The following is an 18,199-nucleotide window of genomic DNA, read 5'->3' on the forward strand; positions in this document are numbered from 1 at the left end:
GGTCAACAGAACAACATGAACCAGAGACTGGATTCTGGTACATTATCTGCCACAGATTTGCTGCAGGAATTTTCATAAAGGACTCCCATGTCGCTAGGCCTCAAGGACTTAAGGTTTTAGAACAGTGACATCAATTGAGAATTTACTGTGTCAGTCACACTGTCTCTGTGCTAAGGGCTTCCTGGCCTCCCAGTTCTTTCTACTTCAACACAATGAGTTTATTTATCTATTATTGTTGTGTTGGAGGTTTGAGGTCAACTTTCAGAAACTGGTTCCTTCCTTCCCCTCTCGGTTCTGGAGATTACATTCACATCATCAGTATGCGAGCCTTTTGATTGCACAGCCTTGTGAGGACTCTTACCTGTCGAGCTGTTTCTCCAGCTCCACCATGGAGCAAGGCTTTATGTATGCAGAAAATTCCAAATTCCACGGCCCACCTTGACTTCCTGTGAAAGCGTGGTACCTCAAGGCATTTCTGAGTCAGGAACTTTCTAGAAGGCACCTAATCCTAGGGCTCACATGACCAAGACTGGGGTCAGGGGCCTTAGAATCCCTTTGCAATGTGTCTGAAGGCAGAGGCTCAGCAGGTGCCTGAGAAAGTTCAACAGGGTGGTTCTGCTGTGCAGCCTGGGACTGTCCTAACGGTTTCCCAGCCCACTGTGGTAGCAAGGCGGGAAGCACCAATTCTTTATTGCAGACCGGATTAAGTCTAGAAGCCCTCAATCTAGAGATGCCTGGCCTGACCTTATATGAAAGCAGAACCTAATTTAATGATTTAATGATTGATTTGACAGATATTAAACACCTGTTGCATACCCTCAAGAGACTTCTGGACTAGACTTACCACTTAGAAGCTGTTCAGCCAGAGCCTGGAAGAAAGACCTTAGAGCTCATTAACCAATCCCAACATTATAGCTGGGGTAACTGAGTTTCAGAGAGGGAAGATGAGTGTAAGACCACAGAGACACACAGTTTTTATGTGCGAATGAAAAGGGGGGTGGGCTTGAACTGTCACTAAGAACCTAACCAAGGAGGAGGTTGCATTTAGAACCCACCACATTCACAGATTCCTCTTGTGTGCCACTGCTGGGGATAAACCTATGGCCTCATGCGTGCTGGCCAAGTGCTGTACCACTAAGCTACCTTCCCCAGTTGACAGAGGGTCTCGGTCTGTAGCTAAGGCTACAAATCGCACTGAGCCTACGCGATCTTCCTGCTTCGGCATTTTGGATTCTGGAATAACAGGCGTGAGTCTCTACACCTGGGGTTCTATGTTCTTTTAAGTCCTCGGGGACCTAGGTTTTCAGAGCTTGGGGGGCGTGGGGGGGGGGAAGCTGCTGTCCTGGGTGTTGTCTAAAACCCTGGCCGCGCCCATCTGCTCTTCCCAGGCAGCAGACTCCCTTCTCTCCCTCCTAGGCGTGGGTCAAGAGGGAGGGAAAGGGGCGGGAATGCCTTGCCCTTTAAATCCTAACTGCGTTGTCATTGGCTAGGAAGCCCCCGGCCTGGCTGCGGATTGGCCACAGTGGAGGGCTTGAAATGTGGCTGAGCGCTTCGGACACCTCAGACGGACGGTGGCCACCCCAAGACGCGCCCCAGCCCGCCATGGCTCGGATCCTCCGGGCATCCTGCCTTCTGTCCCTGCTCCTGGCCGGGTTTGTTCCGCCGGGCAGGGGACAAGAGAAGTCCAAGGTGAGTGAACCTCCAGGGCTCAAGAGGAGTCCACTACACCCAGGTGTCCACTGCGCGACTGGGAGAGCCACTGCTTTCCCAGAGGCACTGGGGACCCCACTTGTGACCCTCCGTCTCTGCGCCCTTCCAACACAGACCCTCGTGCTCCGAGGGCAGTACGAACCCAGGAGGACAGTCTTTCCTGAGTTCATACATTCTCTTCCATGTCATCTCGGGGTCCCGCTGCCACATCCAGCGGGTTTGGGAGAGGGTGTGTGGTTCCGCTACAATCAGGAGAGTGCAACTGGTTGCGATACTCCTGAAAAATTGCTGGGGGAAGGAGGGGGGCGGGCGGATAGCCTCTTCACTCATCCCAGGGCGTTGGAGGCAGAGATCTGTGACAGGAAAAATTTTGACTTGGAGGTGCATCGCTTTCTGGGACTGTTTCTCCATCAGCGGGGCGTAGCTGGAGAGAATGGGGGAAGCCTATGGAACCCTCCAGTTACCCTCTCGATTCACAGCTTACTGGCCTACCACGCATGGAGCAGACACTGTAGCCAGAGAAGCCAACCCAGGCCAGGAAGTCTTCTAGGGGCTTTGCCTATCCTAGTCTAGCTGGGGCGCCCTGAGCTGGAATAGAAATGGGGAGGCTGAGAGCAGAAGCCCTGCCATGCTTCTCTCCTTGGTCAGGCCTCTGCTGGGGGCTCTGAAGGCCTCTCCTCCTCCGTAGGGTGAGGATGCAGAAAGCAGTAGAGATGGACCGACCCAAAGAAAGATATAGTGGTCTCCAGCTTCACACACACCATGCACCCTTGCATGCACATGCATGAAACTGGGTAGGCTCTAGGTTTGAGTTTCTAAAGTCCTCTGGGTCTTCCTTCTAAGATCCTTCTAGATTCTGCCTACCTCTTAGGGAGCCCCAAGGGTGCCCCCCTTTTAAAGATTTATTTATTGCATGTATGTGGGTACACTGTCACTGTCTTCAGACACACCAGAAGACACCCATTACAGATGGTTGTGAGCCACCATGTGGTTGCTGGGAACTGAACTCAGGACTTCTGGAAGAGCATTCAGTGTTCTTAACCACTGAGCCATCTCTCCAGCCACTGGTACTGTTTTTTTTTAAGCCCCTTTCTCTCCTCAGCTTCTTAGTTTAAACAGAAGGGTACCTGTAAAGCCCTGGTTTTCTCTCCAGCCTGTTCCTAATCACCAGCTCGGTAGGCATCTTCTAGGACAGGGACAGGACAGAGTTCAAGGTTAGGCTGTGGAGTTGGGGTGGGGTCCACGTGGACTGAGGCACTAGCCCTGTGCCTTTAGTATGGGAACTGCCTGGGGTAGGGGTTGAATCCTGTCCTAAGGAGGCTGTGGGAAAGCACACTGACCATGAAATTCATCATACGGCCTTATGCTGTCCACGGAGTGAGGGAGAGATGGGTGAGTTCAGAGGGAAGAGAGCAGTCTAGAAAAGTCTTAGGATGAGGTGTGATCTTGTCTTACAACGGGCTGCGGCTTGTGTCTCTTCACAGTCCAGGCATGCCCTTCTGACTCCCAGGTCCTTGGGTTAACGTGCTGCAGCTCTAGCTTCTGGGACCCAATGGCTTATCTTGATCCAACTTCAGGACAAGGGAACAGGGAGGCGACATGTGCAAACCCAATGTGATACAGCCACTGAAAGATGTCCTCTCGGCTCAAAGGGAGGGGCAACAAGAGGGAAAGCCTCTCTCTGGTCCGTTTACAGCTGCAAAAGGCTTTGCAGAGCTTCGGACTACCAGCTGCTGACGTGTCATCCTAGTAACCGCTGGTTTCTAGGTGACTGCACTAGGCAGAGAGCATCATGGGACCACAGGCTGACGTCAAGGCTGAAAAGCCTTAAGTGGCCCTGAATCCCACTCCATCTTACAGTTGACAGGCTGGAATCCTGAGAAGGGGGAGGAATGGTTACACCCTGCCAGAGGCCTAGCTGGGTCCGTCTGCAGTCTACCTACCTCTCAGACCTGTCATGTTCCCAACATCTCACCGGTGGGTGTAGGAAGATGGAATAAGGGGAAGACATGGGCCAGTAGCCCTAGGTATCCAGGAAGCTCAGTGTATCTCTGCCCCCCTTTGTTCCTCATTCTTTCTCGGTACTCTTCTCTGGAGGAGGGACAGGGCTTTGGGATTCTATGGTGCCAGATGAAGGAAGCAGAGGTTTTGTGGGGACTGAGCTGGTGAGTCTAATCTATGGCTCATTCATCACAGACCACCTTCCAACCCATGCTAGCCTGGGCTCCCGCATGAGCCCCGTCCTTCCCTTCATAGAAAACATGGCAGCTGTCCCTATGAATTTCCTAAGGCAGTTAGCAAACAATTAAGACCTCTCCTTACTATGACCCTTACGGGCCTTTGGCCTTTGCTGCAGGTAATCTCCCTGTCCTCCTGGCCCAAGCCTGTTTTAATTTGTCAGTAGCTTCTCAAACTCATTTTGAGTGTTGCGAAGACAACTCGGTGAGTAAAATCGTTGTGATGGAAGCCAGAGGACCTGAGTTCAAATCCCCAGCATCCATGTAAAAGCCAGGTATGACCACATGTGCCAGCAATGGTGGGGTGGTGGGGCAGAGACAGACGGAGTCAGGAGCTCACTGCCAGCCTAGTCAAACACTGAGCACAACATGGCTCGGGGGTGAGGATGCTTGTAACCAAGATTGATGACCTGAGTTCGATTCCTGGTACCCACATGCAGGAATGCACTGACTCTTCCAAGTCATCCTTTGATGTCCACATGCTATGACATCCTCTCCCAAAAAAGTGAATAAATGTAATGAAATAATAGAGAAGTTCTCACGATTCTCTTCTTTGGCTTCCACGTGTAGCTGCACAGGCCCACAGCCAAACAAAACAACAAAAACGCACATTGAAAGGCAAATGGGATTAACCTCTCAGACCAAAGCCCAAAGAATTAAAATGGTTCACTCAGGGCCACACAGCCAGTAAAGATAACCAAGTCAACCTCTAGGTGCTCATTTCCCCTTCTCTCTGGAGGAGCTGGACCTATTCAAATTCCCGTTATTCAGTCAATCCTGGGATCTCCTCCCCACATCTGAGATTCAGCTTGGTATGAAGGCGAGACAACATGCTGGGAGGCAGCAGGGGTTGTATCCTGCTCTGTTTGTACTGTGTTGTTCTTATTGGGGCAGGCTATCCTTATGTAGTCCAGGCTAGCCCTAAATTCTCCACTTCCTGCTTCAACCTCTGATGCTGGCATTACTGATGTATGTCCCCAAGCCTGATGCTGTTTGACTTTTAGGGTGGAAGTGATCCTGGCTGGAGCTTCGGACGCCTCAGGCAGGGCCGTCCAGCTGAGCCTTCCATCCAACACTCGAAATATTTAGACTCCTGGAAAGCAGGGACTTTGTTTGCACCAGTCAGGAGAGTTGTTAGCCGTTAGGGATGACGCAGCAAAGGCAGCCGGACTCATCAGGTTAGTCAGGCCTGAAGTGACAGAGGCATTCCACTGTGCCCCTCTGGGGCAGCTGCCTGGATGGCTCCTTCACCCAGTTGGGCTGAAGATCTTGCTTTGGCAGTAAGTCTTCTAGAACCAGAGGAAAGAGGGGTGATTTTCCCTTCCCTTGAGGCTCTTCAACTTTCAAGAGTAGCCCAGGAGTTTTGTTGTCCCTGTTGGGGGCAAGGTGGGGCGGGGGTGAGGTGGGAGCTGGCCTCTTCCTCCCCCCTTCTTGTTAAAAATAGCTGGTCCTGGGCGATGGGGCAGCTGGGGAGGAGAAATGACCAAGACAGCACTGAGCTGGTGACAGGTTGGAGTGGGAACCTGGGTGCTCTGACACATCCCACTGTGCCCTATGCGCCTTCCCTCGTTCTCCCAGAGGTAGCCCAGGGTGTGGTGGCTGGACAGACGGGAGGGTGTACGGGTTAATACCCACCTCTGGGTGTCACAGGGAGGCCTTGTGACAAACCGTTCTATACTCTGGGATCCTGTTCCCACAGCCCTGCTTCCTCATGCCTCATCTTTCCAGTCTTCCAGACTGGGAGGCTCTGACTCATCCTTTCTGTCCAGCGCCTCCTTCCCAGTCCCCTAGCCCAGGCTTCCTCATGTTTGTCTTGACTTCTGTAACTGCCACCCGTGATTCCCAGACCCACCCAACCCAACCGCCTATGAAATACGAAAGTGATTATTGATTATTGCTAACTTCAGAGTTCCACTGCACTCAGTGATTAGTGCAAACACAGAGTGCTAACTAGGTCTCTTGACTACGGGAGATGAGGAATTAGGAGACCTCAGTTTTGGTCCGGTTCCAGTTTTTGCTGCCCTGGGTTAGGCACTCCCTGTTGGGAATCATCCATGTCCGGAGGGTGGAGAAATGTCCTAAATGTGTCCACCTTCTCTTTCAGACAGACTGTCATGGCGGCATGAGTGGTACCATCTACGAGTATGGAGCCCTCACCATCGATGGGGAGGAGTACATTCCCTTTAAGCACTATGCAGGCAAATACATCCTCTTTGTCAACGTAGCCAGCTACTGAGGTCTGACAGACCAATACCTGGGTAAGAGCTCCCTCCTGCCTTGCTGCTGAATCTGGAGCCAGTTCCGTCTTTTGGGCATAATTTAATCCCATGAAGTGCAGCGGGGAAAGGGTGGTGCTGACCAAGGTTGTATCCCAACCCCACTGGATTTCATTACTTTTCTGGAGATAATTATGTAAGCCTGAGATCTGATGGTCTTTGGATGAATTCTAGGAAGTTCCCAGCTACCCTTCTTCACCCCAGGGACCTCTGATACCTTGGCTGTGTGCCGACTTGCTTCCCTTGACTGGTAGCTCACTCTGGCTGAGAATGCCTCCTCTCTCCCTAGCCCCCATCTGTTTGGCTCCACTCTGGAGCATGAGTCCTGCTGGCTTGATGCTCTGGAGGGGAAGAGGGATGAGGTCCTGGAGTGGTTCATTCTTTTTTCACGGCAGGGTCTCTGTGTAGCCCTGGCTGTCCTCGATCTTGCTCTATAGAGCAAGCTGACCCCAAACTCAGATCCGCTCAGATCAAAGGCATGTGCCACCTCGGCCCAGCTCAACAGTTCATTCCTAAGCAAACTTTAAAATTCCTCTTAAGTATTCATCCAGGAAAGGGCACCAAGGCTCAGCACTTATGAACAACTGGGACCACAATGCTGGCAATGGCTGAACCCGGTATCTGACTGTAGCCCATATCTCCTTTTCTTTTCTTTCTTTCTTTCTTTTCTTTTCTTTTTCTTTTTCTTTTTTTTTTAGATTTATTTATTATATATCAGTAAACTGTAGCTGTCTTCAGACACACCAGAAGAGGGCATCAGATCCCATTACAGATGGTTGTGAGCCACCATGTGGTTGCTGGGATTTGAATTCAGGACCTCTGGAAAAGCAGCCAGTGCTCTTAACCACTGAGTCATCTCTCCAGCCCAGCTCATGGCTCCTGTCCTCTGTCTTTTCTTCTCAGTGAGGACAGTCAGAAGCCTAAGGGAACAATCAGGCCAAAGCCTCATGGCTCCAGCGGCAAAACACTTTGGGGCCAAGCAGATCCTGGCCACCTGGCTGTCACCTGCAGGAGAGTTCCTGGATTTGCAGACAGGGGGAGTGGCTCCACAGCTCTGTGCCCAGTGCTTTTGTCCAGTCCTCGGGCAGTATAGTATAGTATAGTATAGTATAGTATAGTATAGTATAGGTCTGAAGAAACAGGCTGGGTGACAGTACTGTCCCTAATTTCAGGGGTACCCAGGGGACTGGCAAGCTGGCTAAGGCCTCTCCTGGGTTGCCTAATTCCCAGTAGAAAAATGTAAATATCGCCCTTCAACTGCCCTAAGAAACTCCTCAAGCATCTGCCCAGGGACCCAGGCAGTGGGCGTGTGACTACTGATGTGTGGAAGCATATTTCTGACTTTTCTCCCAAACTTCCACTGCCCCCAGATGGGAGTCAGGAAAGAACCTAAGTCAAGCCTTGCCACTGATTCTCAGGGTCACCCTGGGAAAATCCTCCCTCCTTGGGCCTCACAGGTTCCAGCGATCTGGAGGGTGGATGGGGAACAGGGTGTTGAGTTGTTCACCGTCTGCTTTCTTCTCTCCCTGGACAAGAACTGAATGCACTACAAGAAGAACTTGGCCCATTCGGCTTGGTCATTCTGGGCTTCCCTTGCAACCAATTTGGCAAACAAGAGCCAGGCGAGAACTCAGAGATCCTACCCAGTCTCAAGTGAGTTCTCGTGGTTGGAGATGGGGGCCTCTTTGGGGCAGAGGCTCAGGGGCTGCAGACACTGGTTGGCCACTCTGTTACTGCTCTCCTATCCCACCCCAGTTTGGGGTTTAATGGAATGAGGGGGAGGGAAGGGGATAGGAAACAGGAGGCTATGGCTGGGCAGCGCATGAAGGGGTAGAGAGACGTGTAGGGTGGATGCAGAGAAGGGGCCACACTGGACCTATGTATGTCCATGCAAGTCATGAGCTTGTTAAGAGATTCCCAGCTCCCCCCCCCCCCAGTCCCTTTATCTTAGTTCTGAGCGATGTGCGGCTCCTCAGGACTCACCCAAGTACATTCCTCCCAGGTATGTTCGGCCAGGTGGGGGCTTTGTGCCTAATTTCCAGCTCTTTGAGAAAGGAGACGTGAACGGGGCGAAAGAGCAGAAGTTCTACACTTTCCTGAAGGTGAGAGGGGGTGATCTGGAGGAAGCTCCCCCTGGCCGCCTGGCCCAGCCCATGGGAATGTCCTGGCATTGGTCTAGTAGTCCCATGAGAGGGCTTGGTGACCCATGGACCCATCACCCTACTGGAGAGATAAGATAGGGCCCAAAGGGGTATCTGAGGGACCTACAACCTTCTAGTCACCATAGAGATGGACAGTCAAGTGTTCCTGTTCCCAAACTGGGCCCTTTTCCTCAGTGCCAGACAGTTTTCTCCCTGGAAGGGAGGGGAGGTCAGGAGGAGCCTCAAGTCAGACTGACACCCTTCTCACTCCTGCTCCAGAACTCCTGCCCCCCCACTGCGGAACTCCTGGGCTCACCTGGCCGCCTGTTTTGGGAACCCATGAAGATCCATGACATCCGCTGGAACTTTGAGAAGTTCCTGGTGGGGCCAGATGGCATACCGGTTATGCGCTGGTACCACCGGACCACAGTCAGCAACGTCAAGATGGACATCCTGTCCTACATGAGGCGGCAGGCAGCCCTGGGGGCCAGAGGGAAGTAACTGATGCCTCACCCCTACCTCCACCCCCTGCCCATCATTCAAGGACTGGGGAGGGGCTCTTCAGGAAGGAAGCCACATTCCCAGTCATTCTACACCCACCCCAGATTCCCTTCCTAATTACATAAAAGACAAGCCTGGCACAAGTATGTGTCTGTACCACTGTGCACACGTGACAATTGTCCCAGTATGTGCATGACTATACAGCCATGTATCTGCCTGCTTGAAACCATCTGTGCTCACGGCTCGGTACAACACCCTCATATTTTTTTCAGCTTTCTGTTCCAAATGAGCTCAAAGGAAACACAAGTTCCAAGTCCAATGGTCCTCTTCAAACCTGAACATCATTCTCGGGGCCAGCGTTTTCCACATGCCCGCACTACACATCTGGGTTCACTACATCGCCAGCCTCCTTCATCCTTCCTGAAGGACCCCTCCTCAGTCCCCAATCCCAGCCCGCAGTGCTCCTGAGGACAGCCAAGGCAACTGTGAGCATGATGGTTGTGTACCCCAAGTCAGGGGTGTGTCTCCATGAAGGAGGGGCCCGAAGCCCTTGTGGGCGGGCCTCCCCTGAGCCCGTCTGTGGTGCCAGCCCTTAGTGCATTCAGGCTTAGGCTCCCAGGCAGGGACACTACTCCTGCTCCGTTGGTGGACATGCTATCCTCTCACTCTGTCCATTGGCATCTCTCACACCCCCATGTGTCCAGTAAAGGTCTTTCTGCAGTTCAGCCTACTTGACATTTTTTCAACGGTGGGAAGTGGGGACTGGGAATGGAGACAAGGGAGGGTGTGGGAAGAAGAAATGTACACAGGGTGTACTCTGGGGCCCACACCGCAGCCCTTGCCCAGCTATTGGAGTCTGTGACCCAGTTCCCATCAGTTCGTTCTCACCCACCTTCCCCAGGGCCTCAAGGGCTGAGAGAGGGTATCGCTTCTCAAGGACAGGAACTAAGGCTCAGCCCAGGTCCTTTGCCTAGGACCTTCCATGTTTGGGAGGCCCTAAGGTACCAGCAGCATTCTCAGGGCTGTGCAGAGGAGGAATGCTGAAGGAGGACCAGAACCAGAGAAACGATACTCCACAGCCACGACGGCATAAAAAATGACCAGTCACAAAATGTTGATCCTCAAGTTGGATTTATGTCCAAGATTTGTGCAAACAGCTGCCTAGCAAGACAGCTACCTTAATACAGACCTCTGGCACCAAAAACATCTGTCATTACAGTTAGGTGTCTAACCGAAGTCATCTTCAGTCTGGGCCTTCAGCAGACAAGGCTGGTGTGGCCTTCATCCCAGATCACGGTGTCTCTCAGGGGCCACAGGTACAGTGGAGATCACGACAGCATCAGGCCATCCCACACTGTTCTCTTCTGCTCTAGAGACGAAGCCCTCTTCCCATAACTCCCCACGGAGGGATAAAGAGCAGGGCACGGGGCAGGTGCTGCTACTGAGCTTGAAGCAAAACCGCACATGCATATGAACTGGGTGTAGTCTCTGGAGAGCATGGAACCAAGTCTTTAAGGTTCTGAGAGGAAAGGGTCTTGTTGCACCCCACTCTTCGGATGGAAGCCAGTAGCCTCTGCAACAGATGGCAGGTCAAAGCCAGGTGCACCCTCCTTATCTTGGCAAGAGGCAGGGTGTTGAGTTTCTCCTGGTTGCATCCAGAGGCCTTGTGGGTAGATTCTCCCTAGTCTTATAAACAGTTCAAGGTTTGCCTGGGGATGTGGGCCATCTGTCCATCCCAGCCTCTGCTCTGCCAAGGCTTGGGTCACACAGAACATGCACATGGCCTTTACGTTTTTGGCAATCTGAGGTCAGCTGGCTCTGAAAGATGAAGGTGGAACCAAATGACCCACTGCGGTCTCACTGGGGCCCATCACAGTCATTGTCTGCAGACTCTAAGTAAACAAAAGTTTTGAAGCTTCAAGATCATGTGGTCAGTCTCACAGCCAATTCAGGCCTCCCCACCAGTGTAAGCACCATCTAGTTATTGTATGCTACTGAGTACCAGGCTGTGTGTCTAGGACATCCATTATGCAATCTGTATCCAGCCCCGAGGAGGAGGCCATTTGTTACCCCTGTAACAGAGGAGGGAGCTGGGACAAAGAGGTACAAAAACCCATCCCAAGTCCCAGGTTTATAATGTTTTAGAGCTGGGATTTGAACTCAATCCGTCAGTCTCCAAATCCCAAAATTAAGTCCTGGGAAAGGGGTCAGGGCCGTCTAGCATGCCACCCTCTGCCACTCACTAAGACAGCCCCAAAGGACTTCAAAGACCCTCTGGGGAGACGTCCTCTGTTGTACCTACCCATCCACTACTCAAGCTAGCATTTCCAGAGTCACACGGGCTCATGCTTCCTGCAGGGAGTGAGATGCAAGCCTCCTGACAAGCTTGCAGCTCCAGACTCTGTGACCAGACAAAGCTTCCTGGAGTTCCAATCTGGTCATGTTACTGTGTTTTAAAACATCTAAGGACTCCACACTACTTGGATCTTAAATTTTTTTTTTTTTTTTTTTCTGAGACAGGGTTTCTCTGTGTAGTCCTGACTGTGCTGGAACTCACTTTGTAGACCAGGCTGGCCTCAAACTTAGAAATCCACCTGTCTCTGCCTCCTGAGTGCTGGGATTAAAAACATGCACCACCACCAACTGCTGGGCTTTAAATGTTTTCCAAGAGAGACATTTAAGAGCCTAGTCACCAGCTAGCCCAAGTGCTCTTACGCTAAAACAGTAGTTGGCCAGGCCCTGTGGGGTAAATCAAAGTCACCAGGCGAGTAAAGTACCCTTGAAGGGGATGATGCTGGAATTCGAGACCTTTCTCTCTTCCTTGTTTCCTGGGGAACAGACCTACTTTACTATATAGCCTACTATGAGAGGCAGTACCACCAGAGGGCTAAGTGACCATGGGCTGAAACCTTGAAAGTTCTGAGTCTAAAATACATCTTTCTTTTGTGTAAGTAGATGATCTTGGGTCTTGGGCCTAGGGATGGAAAGCTAAGTCATTCTGAAAAATTCCAACCAAAGAAATTGCTGACCAGAGAGGACTCAATCATCATGGAGTCTGTGATGTAGTTCAAAGCCCCAGAAACTGCCTAGACAGCAGTAAGCAAAAGTAAACAGTGATTGTAGTGAGGTTTCAGAAGAGCTAGATACTAACTGGTGTGTCTGCAGCGAGGCCAGGCTCGTGAGGTCTTGGGTAGATGTGAAGACCCTACTGGAAACTGGGCCTCTTGTGTTACACTCTAGCAAGAACCTGTCAGTTTAGTCCATGGCCTGAGACCTGTGTGAGGTGAAGCGTAAAAGTGGGTGGAGTGGATGTCAAGGTCACAGTGTTCTGGCGCTGTCACAGCTACTCCTGATGGTGGTGGCCTTCAGCCAGATTTACTCTAAGCTTGGGAGCAATGGCAGGGCAGATTTTAAAACTACTGTAGCTTGGCTGGGAAAGAAGCATCAAGCATATGACAGGGTGGACCCTTAAAAACAATGCTAGCCAGGTGATGGCGGCACGGTGCCTTTAATCCCAGCTTGCCTTTATAAGAATTGCCTCGGGTCTGGGGGGTGACTCACGCCTTTAATCTCAGCATTCAGGAGGCAGAGGCAGGTGGATCTCTGAATTTGAGGGCAGCCTGGTTTAGAATGAGTTCATTCCAGGACAACCAGAGCTACACAGAGAAACCCTGTCTTGGAAAAACCAATAAACAAACAGAGAGACACACAGAGAGAGAAGCAACTTGGGGTGGAGAGATGGTTAAGAGTGCATTCTGAGAACACGTGTCAGGTGGCTCAGTAACCTGTAACCCTAGCTCAAAGGGGATGATACCTGACTTCCATAGGCACCGGCACTCATGTACATACACACACACACACACACACACAACTAAAATTAATTTTAAAAAAGCATCAAAGAGCTTTGCCAAGGGATAGTAAGACCCGAAGTAAAGTGGACTGACTTTAATCCATCCATAATTCCAGTACTAGAGAGGCAGAGGCAGGAGGATCTCAAGTTTATTACAGAGTCCCAGGTCAAAAAAAAGACCCAGAAAGATAAAGCCCTCTGCCTGACGAGGGCATCAGTGTGCCTTCAGGTGGGATTGCCTGGAGAACCGCTTCCAAGAGATTTCCTGGCCACAGTCGGGTCAAAGGTACTCTGAGGCCCTGGCCCACTGCATTAGAGCTAGAGTTCTGACTGGCAGCAGATGCTGGCCTTGTCCACATGACGGTGGTTTGGCAGGTACGCATAATGCCAAGTGTTATGGGGTCACGGCTTCTACCCAGATTTCAAAAGAAGGCCCGGGGACCGGAGGTAGGCAATGCGTATGGCATGATCCAAGTCCCGTCGAGCAACCCCAGAGAGGGCAGTAAGCGAAACTGTGAGGATGAAGTCTAAGCTATACCAGGCACTCCAGGAAGTCAAAGATGCCAAGAGTGTAGAATGAGGGTCACGGAGAGCCATGGGAAGCAAGTGTAGCTTGCCAAGGTGGCAGACCAGAGCTGTTTTTTTTTTCTGGGTTTTAATGTTACTCTGGTCTGGTCCTTCTTAACTATGACATTCTCTCCTTTCTGAAACAGGGATATTTACTCTGTGTCTGGTCCAATACTGTATACTGAAGTGTGAAACCTTCTCTTTGAATCTTTTATTTTGAGATGGGTCATAGCCCAGGATAGCTTTGAAGTTGCTATGTACTCAAGGATGACCTGGGATTCCTGATCCTCTTGCCTCCGCCTCCCAAGTGATGGAAATATAGTGTGTGCCATCATGCCTGACTCCTTTTGGTTTCTGTAAGGGCCCACAGACAAGTCCCTGCCTTGAGCCTTAGAGTCTGGGCCCTAAGATCATGAGAAATCTGGGGAGATAGCCTACATGCACTTTGTACTGTGAGATGAAATGAGCCTAGAGCCAGAGGTAGAATCTCCAGAAATGCCTTTATCTTTAGCCTGTGGACCTCTTGGGAGTGGAAGGCCCCAGGAGGTGGGACAGAATGAAAGGAAGTTGTGTCATTACAAGTATGCCTCTGCAGAGAATACAGATTTTCACAGCTCCTCCTCCTCTTTGTTTTGCTTCCTGGCCATCATAGGTGGTCATCTCTGCCGTGCCCTCCTGGGGTGAGGCATGGACAGCCTTAGGCTCAAAGTGATGGGGCCCAAGTAACCAGTGACTGGAATCTGCGAAACCTTGGGCCACATCTCTCATCCTGGAAGCCCACTGCCTCAGGCATTTTGTCCCAGACATAAAAAGCTGCTAATACATGAGGTCTTTGTGGCCCTCATTTTTCTCTGCAAGAGGATCCATCCCTACCCTTTTGGCTTCTCAACTTGGATGTCACCAACTCCCCAAAACTCTCCTGGCCCTGCTCTGGGTCAGGCTCCTTGGCCTCTCTCACAGAAACTTGCTCCTTTTCTGGCATGTGCAACCCATCTGTCTATTTGATCCTGAAATTCACTTCTGCTCACTCTTAGGATAGGGCCATGTCTCCTTCCACTGGTGAGCAGCGCTGGTTCCTTCCCCTAATCCCACCCTTCAGTCAGCATCCTTCCTCTCCCAGCACTACCAGGAGTTCCGTGTCACCAAGCTCACAAAGACAGCTTCTGCAAGCTGGGCCAATGCTGCCATGTAAAAGTCCTCTCTCCCAGGGGAACCCACACTCACCTGGCTCTGTAGGCCTGTCTGGGGGCGGGTCCATCACCTGAGAGCTCTGATTCCGAATCCCTGCACAGGGGGGACGCCATGTGTACTCCGGCTGCAACAAGATGGGTAATTAAGAATCCACAACTGAGTGGCTGGAGAGATGGCTCAGTGGTTAGAGCACTGACTGCTGTTCCAGAGGTTCCGAGTTCAAATCCCAGCAACCACATAGTGGCTCACAACTGTCTGTAATGGGATCCGATGCCCTGTTCTGGTGTGTCTGAAGACAGCGACAGTGCACTCACATACATGAAACAAGTATTTAAAAAAAAAAATCCACAACTGAACCAGACATGGTGTTGCATACCTTTGGTCCCAGAACTCTGGAAGCAGAGGCAGGCAGATTTAAAAATTTTGGTCAGGCTGATCTACTAAGTGAGTTTTGGGTCAGCCAGAGCTATCTCAGAAAACAAACAAACAAGGGGGAAAAAAGGAAAAGGAGAAAGAATCCATAGTCATATTTTGGAGCCACAGCCACAACAGTCCTAAATGCACAGGAACAAAGCACCAAATCCCAAGGGTTATACCTCAGTCAGCTAAGAAAAGTGGCCAAGTGTAGCCTTTGAATCTGTGCCTACCTATCTCTCTTGTTTTCTGAGAGTCTCCATCTATAGCCCAGGCTAGGCTATCTCACTATGTTGCTCAGGCTGGCCCCAAACTGCGGGCAATTATCTTCTCTCAGCTGTGCTGGGACAACAGGCACGAGCCACCACATCTAGCTTAAACTAATCTTCCAAGCATGGTATCTATACCCGTGCTTGAAAGAGCGTGTAAGGGAGAAGGTAGAAGAGACAGGAGGTGCCTGTACCTGGAGTGGGGCTGTCATAGAGACTGCAGAAGGGGCAGGTGACAATAACTCGACAATAACTCTCCAGAGTGAGAGAAAGACATGGGGAAAGGAGAGGAAAGCGGAGAGAGAAGAAAGAAAAGAGGCAGAGGAAGGGAGAGGAGGAGAGCATGGTGGAGGTCAGAGCTGACACAGCACACGGTGGTCCCAGACGGAGACCTGGTGGCAGCTCTTCCTACTCTGCATTCCTACCAGGCCTTCTCCTTTGACACCAGTGGTACTGGGCAGCTAGGGACTGCAAAGTCTTGACCCCAAGGAAAACATCCCAGGGCCAGGACTAGATCCCTGCCCACAACCACCCTGGCTCAGAAACCACCAGCCAGCAGTTACTTACCCACTCACTAGACAGATTCTGCAGGAAGGAGGGACACAAGACTCACCAGATGGAAGAGGCGAGAGTTGGGGTGTGGGGGTGGGTGCTCCATGGGCACGGGGGGTGGAGGGTATCGGATCTGGGACCAGTCCTTGTAGGCATGGTGAGGTACCATGGCTGGCATGGGCGGGTAGGCATAGGGATAGGCGCCGCAGAGGTGCTCAGGGTGGGGTTCCACGTGGTAGCGCTCTCCCGAGGCCTGAAAGAAAGACTCCTATTTGCCTCTGGTCTGCAGCCTCCAGTGGCACCCACCTCCTTACCCTGTAGCCAGAACCTTAGCTCTCAGAAGGCAAGGTGGGCTGGGACACAGGCAGAGAGGCCTGGGGGCTGGGACACAGGCAGAGAGGCCTGGGGACCTGGTCATAGATGACTGATAATAACAGTTAACAAGGACTGCACACATGCACAAACATGCACACGCGCAAACATGCACACACACACACACACAGAAAGTGGTCAGGGCACATGCCATGTACCCCTCCAGCTGCTCACCTTCGCCTTCCTCTTCTGCTGTTTGAGGGCTTCCTTGGCCTTCTCCTCCTCTTTAAGTGTTTTGAGCTGGAAGAGGCAGGAAAGAGGTCTCATGATACCAGTGGTTCAGGGCCAGGTGTAGCCCTAAGACCTCACCATTGATGAAACACCAAAGCAAACTCTGGACAGATGACTGAGGCCCAGCATACCACTCAAGCTTGGGAAGTCCCAGGAAGGGGACTGAGGGGCACAGCAGAAGCTGTGCTGTTAGCTGTGGGGTCCCTGCTCGTGCTGGGTGGCCTGAATACAGGTCAGAAGGGCCGTTAAGTGGCTTCTTGTTAGTACCTTTTCATTCTACTTTTATTAATTTTATTCCCTAGGTTCATCTACTATATTGATAATGTTGCACCAGCACTGATGGCGAGTCAGAGCTAGAACACCTTAGTTAGACTTCAACATTAGACAGAGTTCAGAGGGCAAGGGACTGGCAGAGGTCCGTATGGCTGTAGCGGCAGAGCTGGATCAAGTCCAGCAAACTCCTGGAACCCTCTAACCCTAAGGCCAGGGTGATGCTCTTACCTGGGCATTAGTCAGGGTGACCTGGGCCTGCAGCTTCTCTACTTGCTTCTTCAGCTCCTCTTTCTCTTCGTTCATTCGTTCACGATCACTCCGTTCCCTCTGGAAGTCCTCTTCAAAGATCTTTACCTGGAGGAGATGGGGAGGTGAGGGGTGTGGTAGCCTGCTAGAGGCTACACGCTCAGGTCCCGAATCCATGTTTCACACTGGGTTGTGGGGGAAGAGCTGGGGGCACTGGAGATTGGAATAGGGCACCTCAAGCCCCAAATACAACTTTACAAGAATAAAGTAAATTAAATAACTTAACCAGTTCTCTTATTTTATACTCTAGACTTTGAGAAAGGACTTCATTTGAACAAAAGGATTATTAGCTTAAAAATAAAAGTTAAAACATGGGCTGGAGAGATGACTCAATGGTTAAGAGCACTGACTGTTCTTCCAGAGGTCCTGAGTTCAATTACCAGCAATCAATGGTGGCTCACAGCCATCTGTAATGGAGTCTGATGCCCTCTTCTGGCCTGCTGGCATACATGCAGGCAGAACACTGTTTACATAATATATAATATTTTAAAAGTCCATAGAGAAGGAGAACCAGCACATGGAAGGGCTGCTGGCTCCTGGGGATGCACCAGCTCTCGGGGCCTCACCTGCTGTTTCAGTAGCTCATTCTGCGTCACCAGTTCCTGCTTCCTCAGATGGCCCCCAACCCCTTCTGGGCTCCCAAAAGCTGCAGGTGGAGAGGATGGAGAGGCCTGGATGCTGAGGGCCTCCTCTAGGGCCTGGAGTCAGGAAAGAAGAGACAGGGTCATCAGCAGGCATCCCTGGAAGTCAGACCTGTATGAAGACCACGCATAGAGCCTCTTTGTATCAATACTGTAACCCCAGCAGCAGCGGTCCATACCCAGCCTTACTCATTACCACCGCATTGGATGGGCCACTTCATCATCCTAAGGATAAAGGCTAGGACCTCATGCCCATTTTACCTGAATTTTACTTGAAAATTGAGGACCAGAGACCCACTGTGACTGAGTGTCCTGGTTTGTCTGGTTTTGTTTTGTCAAGTTGACACAAGTCAGAATCATTTGAGAAGAGGAACCTCAATTGAGAAAATGCCCTAACCAAACTGGCCAACAGGCAAGCCTTTGAGGCATTTTCTTGCTTAGTGACTGGTATGGGAAGGTTCATCTCACTGTGGGTGATGTCACCCCCCCTTAGCTGCTAGTTAGTCCTTGAGTATACAAGAAAGCAGGCTGGGTCATCTGTGAGAAGCAAGTCTGTAAACAGTATCCTTCCATGGCTCCTTTGCAGATTCTTACCCTGACTTCCCTCAGTAATGCACTGGGACCTGAAACAAACCCTCTCCTCCCCAGGTTACTTTTGGTCATGGTGA

General features: G+C 51.2%; 2 protein-coding genes across 3 annotated transcripts in view; one reads left to right on the plus strand and one right to left on the minus strand.

Moving 5' to 3' along the window:
* Positions 1-1,550: 1,550 nt before the first annotated feature.
* On the plus strand, positions 1,551-9,590 carry GPX3 (glutathione peroxidase 3). Its single transcript, XM_080924387.1, has 5 exons — positions 1,551-1,689; positions 6,052-6,205; positions 7,759-7,876; positions 8,226-8,325; positions 8,644-9,590. The coding sequence occupies exons 1-5, from the start codon at positions 1,603-1,605 to the stop codon at positions 8,863-8,865; spliced, it is 681 nt and encodes a 226-aa protein (XP_080780513.1). The 5' UTR covers positions 1,551-1,602; the 3' UTR covers positions 8,866-9,590.
* A 389-nt stretch (positions 9,591-9,979) lies between these two features.
* The window catches only part of TNIP1 (TNFAIP3 interacting protein 1), a 39,653-nt gene continuing 31,433 nt past the window's right edge, over positions 9,980-18,199 (minus strand). The window contains exons 13-18 of one of the 2 annotated variants that reach the window (XM_080922209.1): positions 17,457-17,588; positions 16,813-16,938; positions 16,255-16,320; positions 15,770-15,961; positions 14,507-14,597; positions 9,980-10,683 (exon numbers count right to left, since the gene is read on the minus strand). In XM_080922209.1, the coding sequence (XP_080778335.1) occupies positions 10,652-10,683; positions 14,507-14,597; positions 15,770-15,961; positions 16,255-16,320; positions 16,813-16,938; positions 17,457-17,588 (639 nt within the window). In that variant the 3' untranslated portion in view covers positions 9,980-10,651. Of the gene's footprint in view, positions 10,758-14,506; positions 14,598-15,769; positions 15,962-16,254; positions 16,321-16,812; positions 16,939-17,456; positions 17,589-18,199 lie in introns of both variants that reach the window. The other variant, XM_080922208.1, reaches the window with a different exon arrangement.

This window comes from Micromys minutus, assembly GCF_963924665.1.
Source record: "Micromys minutus genome assembly, chromosome: 10".
NCBI lineage: Eukaryota > Metazoa > Chordata > Mammalia > Rodentia > Muridae > Micromys > Micromys minutus.